General features: G+C 42.8%; 1 protein-coding gene across 8 annotated transcripts in view; it reads right to left on the bottom strand.

The window, feature by feature from the left end:
* Positions 1-24,434, bottom strand: part of NALCN (sodium leak channel, non-selective) — a 187,514-nt gene that overhangs the window by 98,754 nt on the left and 64,326 nt on the right. For 7 of the 8 annotated variants that reach the window (XM_082218531.1, XM_082218533.1, XM_082218532.1 and 4 more), the window contains 3 exons: positions 12,595-12,737; positions 12,345-12,449; positions 10,995-11,081 (listed from right to left, as the gene is read on the bottom strand). In XM_082218531.1, the coding sequence (XP_082074657.1) occupies positions 10,995-11,081; positions 12,345-12,449; positions 12,595-12,737 (335 nt within the window). Of the gene's footprint in view, positions 1-10,994; positions 11,082-12,344; positions 12,450-12,594; positions 12,738-20,471; positions 20,509-24,434 lie in introns of those variants that run through there. The other variant, XM_082218535.1, reaches the window with a different exon arrangement.

The raw sequence follows: 24,434 nt of genomic DNA, 5'->3' as shown, positions 1-24,434 counted from the left end.
GGGGGTAATTTGCTTGCAATCAGTGATTGGAATGGGAGAAGAGAGCACATGAACTGCCTTGGGACTAAAGTTCAAAGGTGAGATTTAAGTATTTTAAGCTAAATGTTGTTGGACTATAACTCTTGCTATCCCTGACCATTGATCATGCTGGCTGGAGCTGACGGGAGTTGGAGTTCAACAACATCTGGAAGGCCACAGGTTCCCCATGTTTGCTTTTTTTTTTTAAAGAGGATTCTAAAACCTGATCCAGACCTCTTAGCTATGGTTAAATGAATATGCCATACCATTTGCCTGTAATTACATTTTAAAGTTTAATTTGAACATTTACTATACAGAGCATTGAATGACCAGAGAGAAAAGTCTTATAATGAAATTTTAATTATACTTATTTTAATAAAAATGTGAAATTAGCAAACATAATCCACAGCCTAGTTAATGTCAAAGTTCTTTGATTTCAGTCATTTTAGTTCCACTAAGGTCAACGAGACTAAAATCAGCTACTTTATCAAAATAATTAAAATCACTGCACTGGGATCATACTTAAGATTTTTTCTCTCCCTTCTGGTAAATGTTTCTATTGAAGCTAACTTCAAAGGATTTTTGGGGTAAAATAATAATAATAATATCAGCATCAAACATACTTTTCAGGCCACAAAGTAAAGCCCTTCAGACAGCTCTGTTCTACATTTGCGATGTGAAAATTATTAATTGCAAATTCCCGAAAGAATCAGAAAGATCTCTTGGGAGAATTTTGGGGCATACTGCATCATGATACAGTGATATGAAACAGACTCAGAGAGGTTTTTCTTTTTTTTTGGGGGGGGGGGAGCTGCTTGCTGCTGCTACAAAACCCTGTTCCATGAGGGCACAAGGAGAAGGGGACAACAGAGGACGAGATGGTTGGACAGTGTTCTCGAAGCTACCAGCATGAGTTTGACCAAACTGCGGGAGGCAGTGGAAGACAGGAATGCCTGGCGTGCTCAGGTCCATGGGGTCACGAAGACTTGGACACGACTAAACGACTAAACAACAAATTGGTGGCTGAGGTATGTGTCTTTACAGTGTGCTATGAGACACATGTAAAAAAAAAAAAAAAGATACATTTCTGCATCAATGGGAAATGAAACAGAGAAAGACCTGTAAAAAACAACAACAGAAAAAACTCCCTACTCCAGTGGAACATAAAATAGCAGATGAAAGTGGGAATGAATGTCGGAAGAGTGAGGCACTGTTGATATATCCGTAGATGGGAGCTGTAGTCAAACGATAGTTGAACAACAACAGGTTGGGGAAGACAGGGTTTATAAGGACGACATTTCCCTTTCCCTTTACAGGCATCACTCATCTGAAACTGAGTGAGTTCTGACACTAAGGAGGGACAGATGTGGGATAGATACCCAGTTTTTATGTGACAATATGTCTGCCATAAAAAATGTCAGCCCACATTCAGTCCCCCTGCCCCACTTAATACAATTTACTCTGGTAGAATGAGAGCGTGTGTGCATTTTTCAAAGCCTTGGATTGTCTTGGGGAAATGATCTGAATTTCCCCCGATTAAAAAACTCAGCCCATCACCCCACAACCACCACTTTAATGTCAAAACGCAATTCTGGAATGTAATCTGAGCCTTGTTGCTATGGTATCATTTCAAATACTCACATCTCTTTTCTATAGAAAATTCTTAGTATTGTACTGAAATAAAAACAAGCCCACATTTAAAAGAATGTCATTTCAAAGAAATCAAGGCAATTTTGCTACCTCCTCTACTGGGAAAAAAAAAATAAAGCAGAAAGAAGATATGTAGATGGGGAAGGGGGGGAATGCTGAAGGAGGATGCATAATGATTCCCCAAATCTGGTAGTTTTACTTTATAATGCTGAACACAGTTTATATACACAAAGTAATCAAACGCAGTTTTATACAGCTGCAGAAAATTGAAGGATTTCCTACTTTGCTGGGGCAGTGGTGGTGGAACAACTATACTCCCAATTCTCAAAAAGCTTTGAAGACATAAATTACACATCTATTAGGAGAACTGTGCATTAAAGAATTTCAGAATGTATGATTATGTCTACAATGTGCATCTTACACTTAAACCTCTATTCTTGATTGCTGTACATTTGATGGGTGGCCTCAGGTAGACTGGGGGAATAGGGTGGTGGTGATCCACAGTGGTAGAATGGACTTCACGGGGCTTCAGTCTGCAGGTAGGGGAAACATAGTATTTTGGACCACATCCCTGCATCATCGTTGCTGTTATGTTTAAAAAACCCTGCAAGCAGAAAAGTAGCACACAAAGGAGTGGACTAGCCTGGAACTTCCATCTCAGTTGCAGCCAGCACCCTCCCTACAGAGACATCAGTGCTGCTTATTGGGGTGGTGTGGGGGGTGGTGATATCAGAGCTGTGAAGCACTGGTGGAACTGATCTTCTGCTCTCATTGGTGCACCTGCACAATGAGGCTCTTGCAAACCACGTTCAGCCTGCCATGGTCCTCCCCTGGCCTGCCAACTTGTGCTGGGCCATTGGAGGAACTGCTTTGGTAGAAACTGATTTGGGAAGGGTTGAAGTTCAAAGGAACAGCACCTGTTTCATTCCCCCTGTGGTGCAGCTTCAACTTCTTAAACTGTTTTCCATAATTGTGAGGACTGGAAACATGGGGCGAGATTAGCCCAACAGACCCCATCAGCAGAAGCCCTGGGCAAGGACCTCCACTTACACAATGGTACTTCCACCCTCACCCTCCCCTCCCGAAATTGGCTCTGCGGGGTCTGGAGAACTCCCGGAACAGCCCAGAGGGATAACGGGAGATTGCTCCATCTGACAAACTGCAATGCTTATGCTAACTCAAAGTTCATAACAGCACAAAACTGAATTCCACTCGTGGTTGACATCTGTCTGACCAGAGAGACAATGGAGAAGTGTGCCTCTGTGGGTGAAGTCAAACTGTTGGAAGGTTACAGCACCTGCTGTGCTGTAGAGACTGATATGAGAGAGACATGCTTTGCAACAGCTGGGGCAGATGAAGGTGTCCGGTTGCGCTGCTGCAGATGCACCATGGCGTTTCTTCTCTGCTCTTCCTGGCGGTCTTTCCTCCTCTGCTCACTGCTATGAATGCACAATGTGACTGTCTCCAGGCAATGCACTGATCTTCATGTCACGTTTGCAGACATCTTTGCAATGCATAGTTGGTCTGCCAATGGTCCTGGTGCCTGAAGCCAGCTCCCCGTACTGCATGTCCTCAGGGACCCTTCCACCCTCCATTCTGTGGACATGACCAAGCCACCATAGATGCTGCTGAGACAGGAGAAAGAATATGGGCTTGGGAGAGCACACCTTTGTTTGAGATTCTGTCCTGCCATGTGATGCCTAAAATCTCCCTGATGCAGCACATTTGGGAGGCTTTGAGGCATTGCTCCTGACAGTTGTAAGTTATCCACGACTCACTTCCATAAAGCAGTGTGCTCAGCACGCAAGCCTGGTAGACCTTCATCTTGGCCTTGGTGGTTAGCATCACATTTTCCCATACTCTTTTGGAGAAGTGAGCCATTGCTGTAGCTGCCTTGCCCATATGCTTGTCCAGCTCAGTGTTGATGGAGAGATTGCAGGCTATGGCGGATCCCAGGTAGACAAAAGCATCTACCACCTCGAGAGGGTGGTCACCAATGCTGATGTGTGGAGTGCTGATGGTGTCCTAACCCAGGATGTTGGTCTTTGTCAGGCTGATGTTAAGACTGAATTCCCTGCAGGCTTGGGCAAAATGGTTGATGAGACTCTGTAGAGCTTCCTCGGAGTGCACTGTAAAGGCTGCATCACCTGCAAACAACATCTCTCAGATAAGGACCCACACTTTGTTATTGGTGCGGAGATGCCAGGTTGAACAGACCTCCCGTCTCTCCTTGAATTAAAGTACACACCATCTTCAGTAGAGCTCAAGGTCTAGGAGAGCAACAAGGAGAACAATATGCCAAAGAGAAAGAATACAGCTCTGTTTCATACCACTCTTTGATTCCATACTCTTTAGAAAACTGAGTTTCTCAGGAACCTGAACACTGAGCATGATTGCAGTTCTGTAGGAAACCAAGATGAGGTGTACCAATGAGGTGTACCAATCGGAATGTGCATTCTTAGTTTTAGAATTCTTTTCACTGGTGGATTAATTCACTGGTTCTGCTGGCAGTCATTTGCAAGCTATCTTTGCAGCTAAACTGATGTCATGGGCCATAGGAGTATTCAATAGAACTATTAAAATTAATGTATAATTTTAATTTCTTCTACAAAGCTTGATCTTTAGGGTTAACTAGGTCCAGTATTTCAAACCCCATCAAACAGGCATTTAAATTGCCATGTAGGTTTCTCTCTCTCTCTCTCTGTAGCACAATTATAGCAATCAAAGCACACTGCTGACTAAAATGATCGCCTCAGTGAGACACAACTGATGACAGATTGGGATGAAATGGAAAGCCGAGGAGGCACAGAGTAAAATTCCAACTGGAAGCCGCGTCTTGGTTTCCAAACGTTTCGGAAGTCGAACAGACTTCTGTTCCAAGTATGACTATAGTTGTTTATTTCCTTGACATTGGAAGGGAGGGCTTTCCACAGGGTGGGCACCCCTACCAAGAAGGCCCTCTGTCTGGTTCCCTGTAACCTCACTTCTCACAGTGAGAGAACTGCCAGAAGGCCCTCAGAGCTGGACCTCAGTGTCTGGGCTGAATGATGGGCGTGGAGACGCTCCTTCAAGTATACTGGGCCGAGGCCGTTTAGGGCTTTAAAGGTCAGCACCAACAGTTTGAATTGTGCTTGGAAACGTACTGGTAGCTAATGTATGGCTTTCAGGGCTAGTGTTATGTGGTCTCAGTGGCCACTCCCAGTCACCAGTCTAGCTATTCCAAAACCACTACCAAAGGCAATCCCATATATAATTCTAGAGCCCAGCTGTGCCCCTTTCTTTTCATGTATGAATTTACATCATATTTTGAACTGTTTGAACTGTGGAATAACAGGATCTCTGACAGGCCTGAAGGCTATTCTTTCCCAACTATGCATGCCCTGTTTGGGCATTCCCTCACTTACATGATAAAGAATCAAGGGAAGCAGATAGGTCAACCACCATTCACATGTAGCGGAGGCATTTTGCAGAGCTGAGCCTATAAGTGGGGAACCTGCATGTTCAGGATACCATGCACCTCTCTACAGAGGTCTCTTGGTGCTGGGTGAGAGATGTTGGAAGGAAGTGAGGTCAAACCCTAGCTCTCTGGTGTTCATGCTGCCCATGGGAGAGCTAGAGAGATCCCTAGAACGCAGTCTGAAAAGCAATTATAGATGTTAAGTTGTACAACTAGAGTATTTAAGATCTGATTGTACTCTAGTTCAGGAAACATGAGAAACTGAGAGTTGCTTCGTCTTTGTATGGAGAAAACTGACCTTCCTTTCACATGATAGGAATTTTGTAGCCGTTCTCCCCCCCCCCCCAATAAATCATGGAACACTATTCTGATGTGTAAGAAATGGCAAACATAGTTTGAGCCAAACACAATAAATAAGCACAGTACGGAGATAATGTTAGTTGGCTAGTTAGCATTCCCTCTTCTCTATCATTAGGAGAAAGCTGTTGTTTTCAAAGGACTGCACAGGTGATTTGAAAGAAACTCCCTGTTTATTATTTTTAGGTTTGTGGTATATACTACTTTCATTTTATTCTGCACAGATTCATAGAATAGTCTGCAATCTTCGGGTGGAATGGGGTCTGTTGAACTTCAGACAGTGTGTATTTTTTTTATTTATCCAGACCCTGGGTGAAATAATTTTATATTAGTGGGCAGAGATTGCCAGGGGAACTGTTAAGGTATACTGGAAGTTTCTGGAACACAATAAAAATGAAGCAAGTTGGCCCCATGTTACTTCTCTGGAAAAATTCCATAAAAAAAACCAATAAACAAGTTGGTAGAGTCTGTCTTACAGAGCCCGTTACTACTGAACATCAGCTTAATCTAACTATAGTGGCACAGACATAGCACAGGTGAAAAAGATTGGAATCAGAGCAAGCCCAATGAATTTCAGAACTGTTATTTGTTGTGAAAGGGGAAGAGTAATTTCAGTCTCCCCTCTACTTCTGCTATAATAGAATTCTGAAGAAAATAGAATGTTATCTGGTCCTTACGCTCTCTCCTCAAACTGAGGACTCACTTCTCACTCCTTCAGTCTATCTATCACAACGTAGCTGAATCTTTTCCAGGTGTGCTGAGCATGTTGTGATGCCCAGCTTCTGGAATCCTATGCTAGCATACTGCAACTTTTTACCTCAACACAGTATTCCTTGTCATATATGCAAAGTGTACACACTGTAATTCAGTCAGACAAAATCACAACATCTTCTCTACTGCTATGTCACTTTCATTATGAAAAGCATGAGGTGTTTTTTTAATGAGTACCCTGCCAATTTTTTGTTGTTGTCAAACGACAAGTTTTGGTGCAAAAAGTGAAACTCGTGGAAATTTAGGCTCTGCCCAAATTTCACCTTTACCCTAAAATACTTGAGCTATAAATGAACCAAGTCATTTCAAAATGATTTAAGCACTTAGGTGCCACCACATTTCACAAATCAACACACAAAGAGCTGAAAACGATGAACATAACTCTCCTACAAACCCTTTAAACCCACAATTCAGTTCAAGACTATTCATTCCCATTGTAATTCTTATGGCATTTCTGGAGATAAATGGCTGGGCAAGGAAGCCATGCAGACACTGGCACTAATCCAGGTGATAAGTAAAATTACTAGCTGTTACAAGACTGATACAAAACTCCCTGGAAAGGCTGCTCGATGCCTTTCTCCATGTCTTTATCACGCCATGCATATTCTGCACATGTTATAAAAAAAGAATGTATATTCAGCAAAAGAAACAAAAAAAAAGGGGGGGGGGGAGAGAGAAAACTAATAATGACCACCCCCCTGTTATTTTGGACTCTTAACAAGAGTAGAAACAATGAAACAGAAAGCATGCCTTTCACACAGGATTAAAAGAATGTGCTATTTCCTGCAGAGTTGGGAAAGAAATCCTCTGAAACCTGGCACTTAGGCTCACTGTTTCCATGAGACAGAGAACTGCACACAATGTAACAGCAGGAGCAATTTATGGTACGCAGGAAGCAACCAGAAGTTAAAATACGCTATACCAGTGGCAATAGCAAGAGCAAATAACTTATCCAGGCAAGTTCCCTAATAGGAAGAAAGCACATAATTAATAAGAATTAGCTTGCACACTCGCAAACCTCCTGGATGCCATAGGCAACAAGAACATACAGTGGTACCTCGGGTTACATACGCTTCAGGTTACAGACTACCCTAACCCAGAAATAGTACCTTGGGTTAAGAACTTTGTTTCAGGATGAGAACAGAAATTGTGCTCCGACGGCACAGCAGCAACAGGAGGCCCCATTAGCTAAAGTGGTGCTTCAGGTTAAGAACAGTTTCAGGTTAAGCACGGACCTCCAGAACAAATTAAGTACTTAACCCGAGGTACCACTGTAGTCTTAGGAATATAGTCAGATTCAGCGACAGCTAGCGACCCGCCCTGAAAATATTAATTACCTGCAATCACATTTTCCATGATGCATTCTAAGGAAAAACGTGAAATATATTTGTGCAGCTGACTGAAGTTTTCAGGGAAAACAAATGATCGTTTTAATTAACTAAATAAAGCTGCCTCGTTATGATGGATAGATGCATGTGGATAGAGGGCCTGAGTTGTGCAAGGGCCCCTGGAGGGTGAGACATAAGAAAGGGAGTCCCAGCTCCTATGTGCAGGGTAGGTTTAACTCAATTGTTCTTCAGAAGTCTGTGTCAACCACTCATGTATACAGAAGAGAGCCAAGGGATGTGGGTGGGGGCAAAGTCTGCTTCCAGCCTCTGATGGCTCTCGCGACTAGTGAGGGGCAGGTTTTACTCAGCCTCAAAGCGACTCACAAGCAGCTTTCTCAGACATGCTGGGGTTATGCTGGGGACTGTTTTAACAGAGACATGACTCTGAGGGACAGAAAGAAAGTGTCCACCCTCACGAGCACACAGGATGCCCCCCTCCCTGAAGATATTTCCTCTCAATAGTTGCATGTGCAAAATTCCCAGTCTGCTCCACAAACTCCTCTAGATTTAAAACAGTTTGGGGGTGGGGGAGAAATGTGAAGATTTGGCCCGCGAGAAAGTCAAAGTTCATGAAACCACCCATTAGTATATATAGGGTCCTACCTCCAACAGAGCAGAGACACAAAAATTGGAATTATCTGCTATTGCCCTTGTATTATGGAATGCCTAGCCCACTGTCAAATGTGAAGCAGCAACCATCAGTTGCTTCGGATGTCCTGGAAAGGATAACCTTTTGCACAGGCTTTTTCTGACCCATAAGATCGGACCCTGCTTTATTTATTTGAACCCCCCCTAAATTCCTGTTTTATTTGCTTTTATTTGTCTGGTGTTTTATTGGTTTCTGGTTGTATTTTTGTTGTAATGGTACGGTTTGCTTTGATATTGTACATTGCTTAGAGAGTTTAAAAATATTATGTGGCTTACTGATGCTTTTAAACAAACACATAAATAACTTATTGAAGAGCTCTCAGGCCAAATCTCCAAGCTGCTTTTTCACTTTCGTGCAATTTCATTCCCCCTTCTTGCCCACCCACCCCCTCCCCACCGGTACTGTATTACCTTGGCTACCACCTGTAGAACAAAAGCTGAACCAATGATTATCAAGGCTATTTCCAAGAAAACACGTAGCAGGTTATTAGAATACTGTAATCCTGCTGGGTTTGTGCTTTGAGCTGCCCCTGCTTCATCAGTGACCACTATTCCCTACCATGCAAATAAAAGCAGAACCCGCTTCGTCAGACTGTGAATGCATTCGCTTCTGTAAGCAAAGTTTCCTGCACGTACACACTGTTTATCTCTGATTTGTGTTTGTATATGGCTTGAGCAAAGAAATCATGCAAAAGCAAACACTAGAAAAACATTGTCAGCGTGCATTAGTTAAGACTTCGGCCTTTTCTCTGACAGTTTTCTAGCACACATCTGAGGCAATTTGAGGCCCTTATAATGTGCATCTAACCTGCAGGTGCTCTAGAGACACCCAGAAATCTCGTAACCACACAGTCCTTGATAGAAAGGAAATTGCAGCTGACACAGGTGCAATGTTCCTTCCTTTCCCTGCTCGCTGTAACGCACCGCACAGGCCTGGTATCACCATGTCTTATCCACTGGCAACTACTGGGTCTACAACACAACAGGAATGCCCACTGCTATGTTGATGGTACATTTTCAGCTACTGCTCTGATCTTATGGATGCAAGTGGTAGTGTTAAGCAGCCACCATTTTAATTTACCGTGATACCTACTGCACAGAATCATGCCCTTGGGGATCCATCATTTTAATTCTAGTGGGGTCTACCCTTTTAAGTTATCACCATTTCCCAGAATGATGCTATATTAAGGGCATTAGGGAAAAATTAAAAATATGGTTGGTTGGAATTTGAAGCATTGTAGGCAGGAACAATCTGAAGAGGAGGACATATCTTACCCAGGAGGCAAAGAAGCTCTCTAGAATTCTTAATCTCCATGCCACAGATGCTCTCATGCTGTTTCCTACCCCTGCTTTAAGAATAAGGTTTTATTGAGTACAGTATTTCCAAAACTGGGCGGTATTCAGATAGGTTTTACTGAGAGCAGACCAACTGAAATGGATAAAGATGAAGTTAGCTCCATTAATTTCAGTGGGTCTACACTGAGTAATTTTCCCCCCTATATGCTCAGTAATACATTTACAGCTGCATGCTGGAACAATTCACAAGAATTATCAGGTATTTTATTATCCTGTATCAAATTTGAAATGGTACCTTAAGAAATGTCCTCATCACCACAAATGTCCGGAACACCCCCCCCCCCAAGTTTTGCAGTTGTTTGTTATAGTTTTGGTTACGTCTTTATGAAAATAAAGCTATACTATTTGGCCCATTTTTTTATTTTCCCATTTTGAAATGGAGGTTTGGGGTGTTTCAGATATGTACCTGCATTGATTGCAATATGAATTTGTATTTGCTGACATCACTTTGGAAATTTGTGTTCCTAGCTGGAAAGGTTCCTGACTGGCCTACATTCAGGCTTGAACCCACCCACGAAGGAACAACAGCCAAGGATGTGTTTCTTAGGAGATTAGGCATCTTGATCATAAGCAGAGACATATTTCTTGGATGCTACGCTTATTGATTGAAGAATGAGCCCGCTGCACAGTGTGCACAATTCTGCCAAGATAAACATATAATCTGGGAGACTATGCATATTATCTGGAGAATATACAAAGATACACTCCTTTCCTAAGACCTGTTAGAAATTATGCAAAGTGCACAGAGTGCGCACAAAACCCTTTAAAACGTGAACATTCCACAAGCCTCTTTTGACAAAAGGTATTCCCTCTTCACAAATGGATTGTGTTAAGTTGTGGGTGAACATATCAGACAACACAGCAATTCTTCAAACAGCTCTTATTTATTCACAGGCCAGAACAGACCTGAACTGAAGGGTTCAGCCAGCCTGCTTATATAGAGCTTCAGTGCAACGTAACTGTAACAACTTTCTGTAACTATCCAATCACCGAACGTCACTTTCGATCCCTTATTTGCATATGTGGACCTGAACTATCTACAGTATCCCCCTGCTGGCCCAGGGTGAGAACATAACAGATTGCGTGCACATTCTGCTTAGGCAAGGTGAACGTATAATTCGACTAACTGTTGTGCACATGAGCCATTCATTTCACATTACACCTAACACGCACAGACATATGAAAGGTACAACAAATCTGGCAAGTAAATACTAAATTTAGAGCTGTGTCTGAGTTTCCGTTGTGGTCATTTTCCCACTTGCTGTCTATATTTGAAAAGAAACATTCCCACTTGGTTTGTTGCACTGGTATCTTTGTTTTTTAAAAAAGAATCACCAGCAATGCCCTACCTGCAAACATGCTGGAGCTCTGCCCTGAGGCTTATTCACATCAACATCTACTAGCTGCCATCCTCCAGTAGCATCTTCATGAAACATCTGGAGGGGGGGAAACACTTGTCAGAAAGCACTTGTCAGAAGCGATTTACGTGCTCATATATACAAACAAAACTAGCGATATGTTTGGGCTTTAACTCTATTGTGCCTAGTCTTGCATTTCAACTAGCACTCCTTTGAAAGAAAGCTATTCCTATTGCAGGGAATGCAACTGAGATTCCATTGCTTTCATACTGTAATTATAGAATTTCCTTCCCAGGAAGGCATTCCTGACTGGTTAAAACCTCTCCTCCTAGCTTCTGAATTTTTGGCTTATTTGGTTTGCTGTAGTGTTTTGAGATACTGACTGATATTGTAAAGTTGACATTTTTATTTTACCCCTTTTAATTTATTTATTTTTAAAAAAGTAAGAAATTGCAATAGCAACAATGAAAGGAAATAATTAATAAGAAATCAATAATTAAAAGTTCCCACCATTGTAGGAATAGAAACTAACATCAGGGAAACTAAGAGCAGCTGCTCAGGGTACAATTAAAAGTTTATTTGCCAAAAGTCCTCCTGCTACAACCAACAGGAAGCAATTCTATTACCAGGAGCTGCGAACAGGAAACTCTTAATTAACACTGGAAAAGGACCTTTATTGAATGAGACTTTCTTGCGAGTAAATGTTATGGAAGAATCTTCGCCAAAGTGAAGATCATTTTTAGATAACACTGCACTATGTTACGTGTTCTGCTGTGTGGAAACTCTATTTTAATTTTACTTCCAGATAATTACAAAAAAGCAATGCCTCAAGGGATTCAGGAAGGAAAGCAACAGGATTTTGTCTGCCACCGACATCTATCTCCGGAGAGCTTTGGATTGCCAAATTGTAAACGCTGTTTTAGTGAACTAACAGGGATTGGCTTATAGAAGAGCTTGGATTTGCTATCCCGCTTTATCACTACCCGAAGGAGTCTCAAAGCTGCTAACATTCTCCTTTCCCTTCCTCCCCCACAACAAACACTCTGTGAGGTGAGTGGAGCTGAGAGACTTCAAAGAAGTGTGACTTGCCCAAGGTCACCCAGCAGCTGCATGTGGAGGAGCAGGGAATCGAACCCGGTTCACCAGATTACGAGTCTACCGCTCTTAACCACCACACCACACTGCCTCTCTCATTACAGGCAATGAACTGCACAGGCTTTGAATTCAAATGCTTCATTTGCATCCTACACCTAAGTGTTTCAATACATTGGTAAGCACACAGTAGGACAAAGCAAGAATTCACACATCTCAAAGCGAATTTTAAAAATTAGCAACGTCTACCTGTGTCGTAGCTGTTGAAGTAGTACTGCTCCTGGATCCCCACATCTGTTGGAACTGCACTCGGATTTCAGCAAATGTCTCAATGATGACAGCAATAAATACATTCTACAAAAAGAATAATATATATATATATTTAAATACAGAAGTTTACAGTGAAGCGCAGAGGTGGAAGCAATGGGTGGGTGGGGGAGTCCCACTCAAACATGCTTTATATTCTGATCAGGTGTGTGTCTGATCAGGTCTACAGTACCTTAACAAGCCAAGCAAGGAAGAAAATTAAGGTGATGAAATAGAAGTAAGAGCGCCATCGGGGGAAGCTGTCGATTGCTCGGTACATCAGGAAGACCCAGCCTTCTTGAGAAGCAGCTTCGTAAACAGTAAAGATGCTTGTACCTGTAAATGGAAAATAAAATACATATGCAGTGCAAATTAAAAGGAGCATTTTCAAATACCAGCAGTCAACACTCCTTTCCTTCATTTTCCTTTCTTGCCATTAAACAAGCCTCTACACAAAAAAAGAGAGCCAACAAGAGTTTTCTATTATTTTTATGATTAGCTTTCAACCGTTGCAATATTACAAAGCAAAACATTTGATCCCTGAAGACATATGCATGTATGTGTGGGTGGGTGGGTGTGGGTGTAGGTATATTCAAAGCGCATAAATAGCCATGACCAGAATATGCCCTTCTTCCTAAGTCAGTGGTATCTGTGTGTGTGTGTGTGTGTGTGTGTGTGTGTGTGTGTTTGAGCATAATATGCAATTAATGTAAGAGCAATCATTACACTTTGTGGCACATATGCAGTTGCTTGCCACTACCCCAAAATGGCAGCACAAACTTTCTTTTACAACTGCTTGAATTTTCTAGTAAAACTAAGGCACATATAATGAATTAGATAATGTACATGCATTAATTTATTTATTTGCTTGTCTAATGGTCCAACCTTATCAGCTAAGTTGCCAGAAAAGTCCTTGTTAAGAACCAGTTACATCATTGATGGATCAGTTATGGATATGCTTGTGCTAATATCATTGCTGTGTCAAAACCCAATTCAGGGCATTTCACCAATGGAGAAATGTGGATTTTTTTGCAGTTTACCAAGAGAACAGCTACTAACCCACCCAGATGCAAGAGAGTTGCATGACGCAATATTGAGAGAGAAGAGACAGCGTGAAAGAGCCAAAGATAATCCTACAAATACTACAAAGTTTATCCCATCTTCACAGAAACATCACAAATCTATATGGCTTAGATTTGTTTAGCAAAATTATACTCCACTCATACTTTAAGTCCATCATACTTTTTGGCCACATGGACACATTTGCAACTGGAGAAACTGTTTAGGACTCTGTAGAGACCAACCCAGGCCCTGCTTCCTGACCTGTGGCAGAACTGGTAGAGGATCTGGGCTTCTTCTACTACAAAGGAGACAACTTGCAAGATGCCCTTGCCTCCGACTGGTGGGAGAGGCAATCCCAAAGGGTCTCAAACACTCTCCTTACTCTATCAGATAATAGAGTTTAGTATTATGTCAGAACACTAACCTTCCTTTTCCTCAACTGCATCAATTAGATATTTAATCTAATTGCATTAATTTAATTTAATTAATTTAATTTAATTTAATGTTGCATCTTTCCCTTTACATTTCAGAATCAAAAAGAAAACAAAATTTTAGGCCCTGATGCATTTCCCCTGTGTATCATTGATCCAAAAAAAGAGGCATCTATTCAGTTTCTTTGTTAAATAAAGAGCAACATCTCTACTGGCTTATATTGCAGTGGCTAAAACATGGTCTGTGGGCTCCCCTATCTGGCCCCAAGGCAATTACTGATGACTCCCCAAGGCCTCCAACAATTTGGCAGTGGCTGATTTACACACACACACACACACACACACACACACACACACACACACTGTTTTCTTATGTTTCTCTTCTTTCCTCTCTCTGTCACCACCATGGAAAGCTAAGCACCTCTTTGGCAGCACTGAATGAAGCGCCTCTTGTCTCTCTGCCGCCGCCACTGAGGACAGATCAAGAGTGCTCCAGAAACTGGAAGAAACACTCTGATCTGCTATGATGTTTCCGAAGCCATTTCCAGCACTAGGAAAAGGTTGAGAGGAGTCCTTCCTCTTTTGGAAGTTCTCCCATTCTGCTGTCAATGGCTGAACCGGGGAAAGGAAAGGCGCTTTGGTGTGGTGGCAGTTGTATCGTTTTTTCTCTCTGCTTTCAGCCCAGTGGAGGTTCCCCACCAGAAACAAAACGTCTGGCATGCATTGGGGCCAACAGCATGTACCACCAAGCACTGACCACCACTGAACAGAGACCATCTGCATGTCTCTGTACATCTGTATGTACGTGTGATCTACATACATGTGTGTGTATATATCTGTGTGTGTGTCCGGTATGTTTTTCTTACTGGATGTGTATGTACACAGGAGTCTGAGCGAAAGCGGACCACTTTGATCACCCCAACTTTTTCTTTGGCTACACCCATCATTCCCTGCGGTCCTTGTTAATGTTGGCCAACAGGGAATTCAGCCATCAGCCCAACAAAGGTAATTTTCAAATTACATCTGGATTTTAAAACCTATAAATCATATTCCCCCCATTCTCTTCTCCCATTTTTCTTTTTAAATCACATCATTTTCACTTACATTCCCCTCCCCGCCCCCTGCCACACCCCCCCATGCAATCTTAAAGTTAATCTTTCCTCTTGTGGCAACAGCCTCTTAATGTTTCTGTCAAGAGCAATTAAAATAAATGGTCCCAAATTGACATTTGTGATATGAAGTATTACTTCAGGATGGAGGATGTGATTTGGGACTGGTGGAGCGTTAAAAGCATGCCATAAAGTGGCTGAATAGTTGTGCGTCAGAATGCCAAATCAAAAACCCTCTGCAAGTATTCCGACATTCTGGAAAATATTTTCTTTAATGATGACATTTGAAAAACAGTGCCTGCCATTTTAGAACAGGAGTTATTATGTTTTCAATATCTCCTACTCAGGCCTTGCTTCTTTTCATTCTCATGATGTCCTTGCATCTACTTAAGGAAGCTGTCTGACTAAAGGGGGAAAAAATATGACAAACATCTATTGTGAAGGTGAAGCATCCTTGTAATGGTACCCATCTATTACAACCTGTCCATCAGTTCTACTTCTGTATCCTGGGGAAGGGATGGAAATCTCTCACCCCCAAACTCATCATATTGTTTGAGCATAATTAAATATGGGAGGTTTTATTTCTGGATATGTAGGCAGACTTTGAAGCTTCAAGGTTTTAATTACTCTTAATTATGGTGTCAAAGAAATCACTAGGGATTTTTACTGAGCCCTGCAATCCTCCTCCTTCTCCTCTCAGATGAAGTTCAACAGCTGTTATAGAGTTACAGAAAAACAAATGCAAAATTGGAAAGCCTGGACATTCAAACACACGAGAGAGAGAGAGAGAGTGAGCAAGGGAGAGAGAACTCGAGGCTTGGGCTTTCCCACATTTTAATTAAAGCAACATACGATGACAAACTGCATAGATTTTAAATATTGGAATGAAAGTTGTGTTCAGGTACATAACAGGTGCGAGAGGGCTCATCACTGCTACTGCTTCTATCGCCAGATCCCTTAGCACCTTCGGATATTACAAAAATATTACTGAGAAACTTGCGAAGGCCACCATTAAATCCCTCTCTCCCCAAATCAATCATAAACATATAACTATTTCCAGAGCACTTTCAGCAGGTTTGTGAACTTCTGTGCTGACCTCTTCCTGGTTCCCTTAACAGCAGAAACTATATAATAGAGAGTTCTGAAAACTTCTTGTTTCAGGTTACCTCTGTGACATGGACAACTTTGCTTGTAAATTTTTAAGTGTACTGGCTGGTGTCAAAGGAACAGTAACAACTAATAAAAAGGTTAGCAATGGTTGCCTGTAGAGCACTTTTATATTTTCTGCAGCTACTGTACATTCAAGAACACTTATATGCACACACATCTAAGAGTCTTGATTAGGCAAGACCTCCCAATGTGCGCCTGAGTGTTTTAGATGCATGTCTGTCATTCATACTTTGGCCCACAATGATAAACCATTGTTTAATATAAACTATGGTTTAATGGGCGTGATCATTCTTCTCCTCCCCAGCTATTGACTGTGCCATATAGCAGAGGAAATAAGCCTCTGGGAGGTCTGAAACAGCTGTGTAAAAATGCATCTGCTGCAAACCTGACTGCGACATAAATTAGGGATCTGTTCTCAGTGTGCCAAGTTAAACCTTCAAAGAAGCAAAACAAAACATATTGGCCAAGATATCAAAATAAGTACCTAGCAGCTAAAAGCCTGCTTGCTTTTGCTTTTCTAACTGCCCATATAAATAAACTGACCCACCCAAACTTCCCAGCCTGATAACCCCATAACTGTCCTGCGAAAACCAGGACATCCCATTTTTTGTGTGTGATCTCGCCCTGAGAAAAGCACTTTTTCTGAAGTGGCAAACTCGCTTTGTTCCCCAGACATATGTTTTTGGGTGCCATGCTCTCATGCAAGACCACGGCCTTGAAAAAAAGCTCATTTGGGGACCATGACCTTGTGCAGGTCACGTGACTCGGCCAGGAGTCCAGCCTGGAATACACACATCCCAGTTTCGGGACTGCCCTGGAGATGATGGCAATCATTGCATACATGTTGGCAATGAGGACATGTTGGCAATGAGGACATGTTGGCAATGATTTCTAGATTTGATGTGGCAGCACTGATATAGCCCTCCCACCTGTAAAGGAGGAGGAGGAGGAGGAGGAGGAGGAAGAAGAAGAAGAAGAAGAAGAAGAGGAGGAGGAGGAGGAGTTTGGACTTGATATCCCGCTTTATCACTACCCGAAGGAGTCTCAAAGTGGCTAACCTTCTCCTTTCTCTTCCTCCCCCACAACAAACACTCTGTGAGGTGAGTGGGGCTGAAAGACTTCAGAGAAGTGTGACTAGCCCAAGGTCACCCAGCAGCTGCATGTGGAGAAGCGGGGAAGCGAACCCGGTTCCCCAGATTACGAGTCTATCGCTCTTAACCACTACAGCATGCTGGCTCTTTTGAAAATCTGATAAAGCCATTCTAATTAGCAATAAAGGTGGCACATTAAGAAAGACTCCATGCTGACTCCTCAATGTGTGTGGAGAAGCACTGGGAAATGGCAGCAAGTAACACAGGGGGACATAGTCTTTTCAATGTACTTTCATTTCTCATATGGTTCTTATTCTATGGGAGAAACTATTCTAAAGCAACTGCAAATTTGTGCTCGGTTCTGAGGAAAACAAAGCTACAAAGCCATTTTAATGAAAAGGACATTCAATAACTGCCCGGGGTAAACTAGGGGGACCCGATTCCCTCAATAAAACCCACATTAGCCTCAAAGGATATGAAGAAGCAAATGATTTAACATGGTTTCCTCCTATAAGAAAAATGAATATAATAAAAGCAGAAAATTTCACTTGGTTTTTGCTAGCTGCGGGGGGAAAGAGGGTCAGATTATTTTCTCTGCATCCTGACATAGATCAAGGGCACCACAGAAAAGTATAAAATGAAAACCAAATGTGCACACATGCTAGATTTCTTTAGAATACAAATATTCATACCCTTTGGATGTGTTCTTTCACACCCACTATTAAAGCAAGATTGCTATTTAACTCAGGAAGCGATATGAGTAGAAAAATAGTGGATAGATGGTTAGGGGGGAACAGGACACAATGGAATTATTCACGGTTTGTAATGTGTTATACAAAATAATTGGTTTTGAAACATGTACATCTTCAGGAGTGTTCGGTTTAATAATTCCTCACTCACATCTTGTGCTTTTACAACTTTTTTCTACTCACTAGGGTCCATCAGCGTTGATGGAAAATAGTGATCAGACATTTACCACACACCAATCCGCACGACACATTTTCCACAACAAACATTTAAGCCGTGATTCTGTATTATGAAAAGGAGCTCTGAGTTTCATCCCCTCTCCTTCCCTGGCAAACAAAGATTAGAAATTTCCAGGACCAGTTTGTGCCTAAAGTTTGTTGTTTCATCTAGAAGAAGAGGAGGAGTTTGGACTTGATATCCCGCCTTTCACTCCCCTTAAGGTGTCTCAAAGCGGCTAACAATCTCCTTTCCCTTCCTCCCCCACAACAAACACTCTGTGAGGTGAGTGGGGCTGAGAGACTTCAAAGAAGTGTGACTGGCCCAAGGTCACCCAGCAGCTGCATGTGGAGGAGCTGAGACGCAAACCCGGTTCCCCAGATCACGAGACTACCGCTCTTAACCACTACACCACACCTTGGTTTGTGATCACTTATAAACCAGGATCACAAACCAAGCTCTGTAATCATGGTTTGTAGGGAACTACAAAACATATTTTGCCTATTTAGATAAATGGCGAACTGTGGCTTGCCACAAAAAGGCAACAAAAGTTTATAATCTCGGTATACAAGGGGAAGAGGGAGAGGGAGGGCAAGGGGAGAAAGAATGAGTACTGGGCTCACATGCCTTCTCAGAGACCAAATCATGGCTTGGTGTTATGTCAAAATCCAACATTACTAAAGGCAGTATCATCATCATCATCATCATCAGTAGTAGTATTAGCAATCAAAAACAAAAGAACAATACAAAACGGACACTTAAGAAACATACTTTTTCATCTAGCTTGAATGACGACACCAATGAACAGAATAATTCTAAATAAATGGGAAGATTCCTGTCTGAGAATACTGAACCACCACAGCTTTCCCTCCCTCTCTTCCTGCCATCCCCACTATTTTCTTTCCAGTAAATTGTTATCGCTTTTCTTGTGCTCTTTCCTTCCTAGCGCACAGGATAACCTTGGGGATAATAACTGCTTTGAGGTTATATCCTGGGGAAGGTGACAGAGTTACATTTAATTTCCTTCCAAAGTGAGAATGCTGAGACTTCCTCTCTTGACAGAAATTTTAGGCCTTCCCTGCGTTGCACATGACAAAATGGAGGTTGAAATTTCACAAATGTATTTTCCATCAAAGGGGGTAGAGGTGGGAACTATCTCTGAAGTAGGAAACTTAATTTCAGAAGAAGAAAAACAAACAAACCAATGACCAGGACTAAGAGTCTCAAGTATACTGGCATCGTCTTAGATTTAAGTTCCTAAAGGGGAGTAGTGGGATCTCTTATTTATAGGATTCCTTTTCGGAGGTAAAAAAGAAAAGACTGGACTTATATAGCTGCCCATTTTGGCAATTATTTGGGAAAGGAGAAACCCAGGAATGAATGTGGCTTAATTAATTAGGAATGATGAAAAGAGAAAGCCAGTCACCTAGGATGCTACCCCTGCTCAAGTTGCTAGATATTTTGTTTTTTAATGTTTGATGTTTTGTTGTGTTTTTATATAACCTTGTAAGCCGCCCAGGGTGGCTGGGGAAACTCAGCCAGATGGGTGGGATATAATTTTTTAAAAATAAATAAATTACAGATTATTACAACTGAAACTGCTAGACCCAAATGCATTATTTGCTCTCCCTTAATAATCTAATTGAAAAGTAAAGGGGCCAAGCATTATCTACTAACTAGACTTGACATTGTAGACCCAGGGTGATATTTTCACTCGCAGTACACCAACTGAACATGACTAAGTTAGGTCCTTTAATTCCAATAAAGGTAAAGGTAAAAGGACCCCTGAGAATTAGGTCCAGTCGTGGCCGACTGGAGTTGCGGTGCTCATCTCGCTTTATTGGCCAAGGGAGCCAGCGTACAGCTTCCGAGTCATGTGGCCAGCAAGACTAAGCCGCTTCTGGTGAAGCAGAGCAGCGCAGCGCACAGAAACGCTGTTTACCTTCCCGCTGGAGCGGTACCTATTTATCTACTTGCACTTTGATGTGCTTTCCAACTGCTCGGTTGGCAGGAGCAGGGACCGAGCAACGGGAGCTCACCGTGTCGTGGGGATTCGAACCGCCGACCTTATGATCGGCAAGTCCTACCTAGACTCTGTGGCTTAACCCACAGCGCCACCCGCATCCCTTTAATTCCAATAGGTCTACTCACCACTCCTACTTTGGGGAATGCTAATCTGCCATACAGCTGTGAAACAGGACTTAAAGTGGAGGAGAAATAGCTAATGAACCTATCCCCTCCTACCATTTCCCCCTCTGCAAGCCATCCCTGAAGCTGGATTTCGTCTGGCTAAGAGTGAGTCCAGACAGGAAAACAGAAGTAGATTTAGGGGAACGTGACTGGTTCTGCTGCACTGGGTGAGGGGCTTCAGGGACACCACAGGGGACGCTGCAACTATGAGGCAGAATGAAAGGCAAGGGGGAGGCCACCAAATTTTGGTGTTGCACAGGACACCAAAGTATTACCTCGCCCCCCCATTCCATCACACTTCATTAGTTTGAAACCCTAAGGTCCCGCCACTGAAGAGAAACATGCAGTAACATGCAGTGGCGTAGGGGGGTGCAGGGGGGCCCGGCCGCACCGGGCGCAACATCTGGGGGTTAGGGTTAGGGGGCACAAATCCACAGGTTAGGGGGCGCAAATCCACAGGTTAGGGGGCGCAAATTACTTGCCTTGCCCTGGGTGCTGACAACCCATGCTATGCCACTGGTAACATGCAGTCATGCAGTTACAGCAGCAAACGCATCAGAGGACCAGAAGCCTCCAGCATCCCATTTTTGCCTGTCAAATTATCCCTCACCTCCCTGCTTTATAACTCTGCAACCAGAATTGTGTTTTTCAAGGCACCTCTAGTTGGTACTTAAGTTCCAGCTGGTTCTTTCTGTATTTCTCTTACACTAATTTCACAGTGCTGGGTTGCAGTAACGAGGCTAGATACAAATCCCACGCTATTTGAAAGCTGAGAAAATGCTTAATGCTTGGGTTCCGCTCCTCTTGAAACAGATAATAGCACCAGCTGAGGGAATATCTGCAAACTCCACTTACTGCCTGGTTGTCTAGCAAATATCACCAAACGCTTACAAAAATGGAATTGTACGGCGGTGAATAGACCCAATTGTTATTAAAATACATGCAGCACATTCTGACGTGCAGTGTGGTTGACAGCCTCAATCTTATTCATCATTAGATCAAGGAGTCACAGCCCAACAGTAGTGCACGTGACTTGCATGCAAGAGGCTATGGGTTCGGTCCTTGGCATTTCCCCTTAAAAAAAATACTAGCTAGCAGGTATGGCAAAGAACGCCCTCCCCCCCTGCCCTAAGGCCTAGAGAGCCTCAGCCTATCAGAGCAGGTGGTTCTGTTGAGAAAGGTGGTCCAACCTTCTCACTCGTTAAAGGTGCCATCAGATCAGTATTACCTCGCTCCCCCCACTCCACCACACCTCATTAGTAGCCTGTGTAAATGTAAAAGTTTTAGATCAATATGTTCTATACCTAAAGGTAAAGGTAAAGGGACCCCTGACCATTAGGTCAAGTGGTGACCGACTCTGGGATTGCGGCGCTCAACTCGCTTTACTGGCCAAGGGAGCCAGCGTACAGCTTCCGGGTCATGTGGCCAGCATGACTAAGCCACTTCTGGTGAACCAGAGTAGCCCACGGAAACGCCATTTAGATCAATATGTTCTATACCTAAAGGTAAAGGGACCCCTGACCATTAGGTCAAGTGGTGACCGACTCTGGGATTGCGGCGCTCAACTCGCTTTACTGGCCAAGGGAGCCAGCGTACAGCTTCCGGGTCATGTGGCCAGCATGACTAAGCCACTTCTGGTGAACCAGAGTAGCCCACGGAAACGCCGTTTACCTTCCCGCCGGAGCGGTACCTATTTATCTACTTGCACTTTGATGTGCTTTCGAACTGCTAGGTTGGCAGGAGCAGGGACCAAGCAATGGGAGCTCAACCCGTCGCGGGGATTCAAACTGCTGAACTTCTGATTGGCAAGCCCTAGGCTCTGTGGTTTAACCCACAGCGCCACCCGTGTCCTATACCTAGGCCCCTTCTAAAGAAATACTTGAAAGTTGCATCAACATGTGCCTGGGCCCAGGTGTTGCACATGCCAGCATGCCCTGCCTCCCTGGATAGCTCAGTTGCTGTCAGGGACCGTGCTGATGAGGGTTGCACTGAGGAAGAATTAGGGAGCCACCTCCTTCTCCCGATCCTGAATCTTCCCAGGAGCAGGAGGACAGTATAGGTTTGGAACAGTGGTTTGCAGAGGGACATAGTTCAGAAGGCAGTAGCTGGGAAATACTGGATGGGGCAACTCGCAGAAGAAACTCTAGAAGAGAGTTAACAGATTAACAGTCTCTGGATAGTATCCACCCCACTTCCCCAAAGTCACAGAGAGCTCAGAAGTGTCAGAACAGAAAGCACAATCTCAGATTACAAGACATAGGAGTGATAACAGGGATGGAAGGGAGAGTGACCTTAATTGGGAGCACCACCATTCTGGTTAGATACTTTCTTTTGTTCTTTGCTGTGTTTATTAAAGAAACTAACTGGTAAGAATTCCCTTTCATTTGATCTGCTCATTTATGGCCACGGGGGCAGAAGCTGATTCCCCGAAGCCTGACAGTTGCTTAGAACGTGGTCTGATAATGCCAAGGTTGCAAGTTTGATCCCTGTATGGAACAAGTGCATTGCAGAGAGGTGGACTAGAGGATTCTCAGGGTTGCTTCAAACTCTACAATTTTATAATTCTATGGGTACAGCAGTACATGTGAAGGCTTCCATGCAATCTGGGATGACAAAGCTGCAGGCATGGACACCAGGGAGTGGGGCAAGCTGCCATGTGCAACGTCGAGGGCAGGGCGAGACAGCCTGGTGTTACTCCCAAGTCACACGACAATACAATGTCTGGCCCATTCTAAAAAAGGGCTATTGAATTTTGAAATGCTGGAGTGAATTGATATATGGGCAGCAGCATTTATTCAAATCCAGTACAAATTAACTGGTGTTGCTTTTTTTCTGCGGAATCTGCAAAGCTTATGACGGATGCATTTATATTCAGAGCTATTTTTCTAGAAAAAAAGGTTCCAGAACTCAGCATGACCACCATACTTATTCTGATATAATGGCAACGGCGCCCACCTGAGAGGGGCCAGAACTGAGTTCCAGAGAGTTTCAGTTAAAGAAAAGCCCTGTTTATTTTTTGTTGTACACCATCCTAATATTTTGTATGAGGGGCAGGCGCTCTCTCTCTCTCTCTGTCTCTAATATTAAGTATATTCTGCTGAGCTGAATGTTATCTTTAATTACAACAGAAAATTATAACATAATAAAATATATTCCATAAGGTTTAATCTTAAGCCAGCACAGGACAGCTCAAACACTGCTGTCAAAGGACATATGGCTCTCTGGAGAAATAAAATAAAATAAAATGCTGCTCTCCTCAAAACATAGCTTTTAAAACTTCTTGAGTGCCACTAGGTGGCGATCACGTTCTTTATGCACAAAACAGAATCCATGCCAATGTTTTAAGATAAATAGAATGGGGTTAACCATTATTCTTTTGGTGTTTGGGACTGATGCCCGATCTCTCCTTATGAACTACAAAATTATTTAGAAAAGTTTTCCTATTTTTTTAAAAAAAACCTCAATGTGGGTTTTGTTTTTTTTTTGGAAATATTGAACTGCCCACAGCATGCTGAACCATATTCTACCATGGGCGTGGTGGGCGGTAAAGCACCATTGTGTGAAATCTCTTACAATCACTAAACATTTTTGCATAACAAATAATAAACAGCATTGCCTTGAGAACAACCACCACGTTCTACTACTATATATGGTAAAAAGGTCTCCTTTTAGAGATAGGCTGGCAATACACACAGCCACCATAGTTCTAATAAGACATTTATGTTGCTTGGGTGCTAGCAAGAGAAGATACGAAAATTGTTCAGGATGAGCAAAGTTTCTGCCAGGCCTAATACTGAGAGTAATCATCACTGCCTAAGGAAACAGGGCTGAGGGATGCTTGCAGAAGCCAGTTCTGCTATTGGCAGGACTCTTGCTGGTTCCCAATGCATCCCTAATGCGTACTGTTGCTTTGTGGGGTTTGGGGCCAAAAAGTAGTATATAAATAAACTGTCTCATAGTATGCAGTGATTCCCTGCACTGTCTGGGATGAGGGAAGAGAAGAAAATAGAGGTTTCT

This window comes from Podarcis vaucheri (assembly GCF_965113315.1).
Source record: "Podarcis vaucheri genome assembly, chromosome: 4".
Classification (NCBI taxonomy): Eukaryota; Metazoa; Chordata; class Lepidosauria; order Squamata; family Lacertidae; genus Podarcis; species Podarcis vaucheri.
This window is presented reverse-complemented; position numbering and strand designations above follow the sequence as displayed.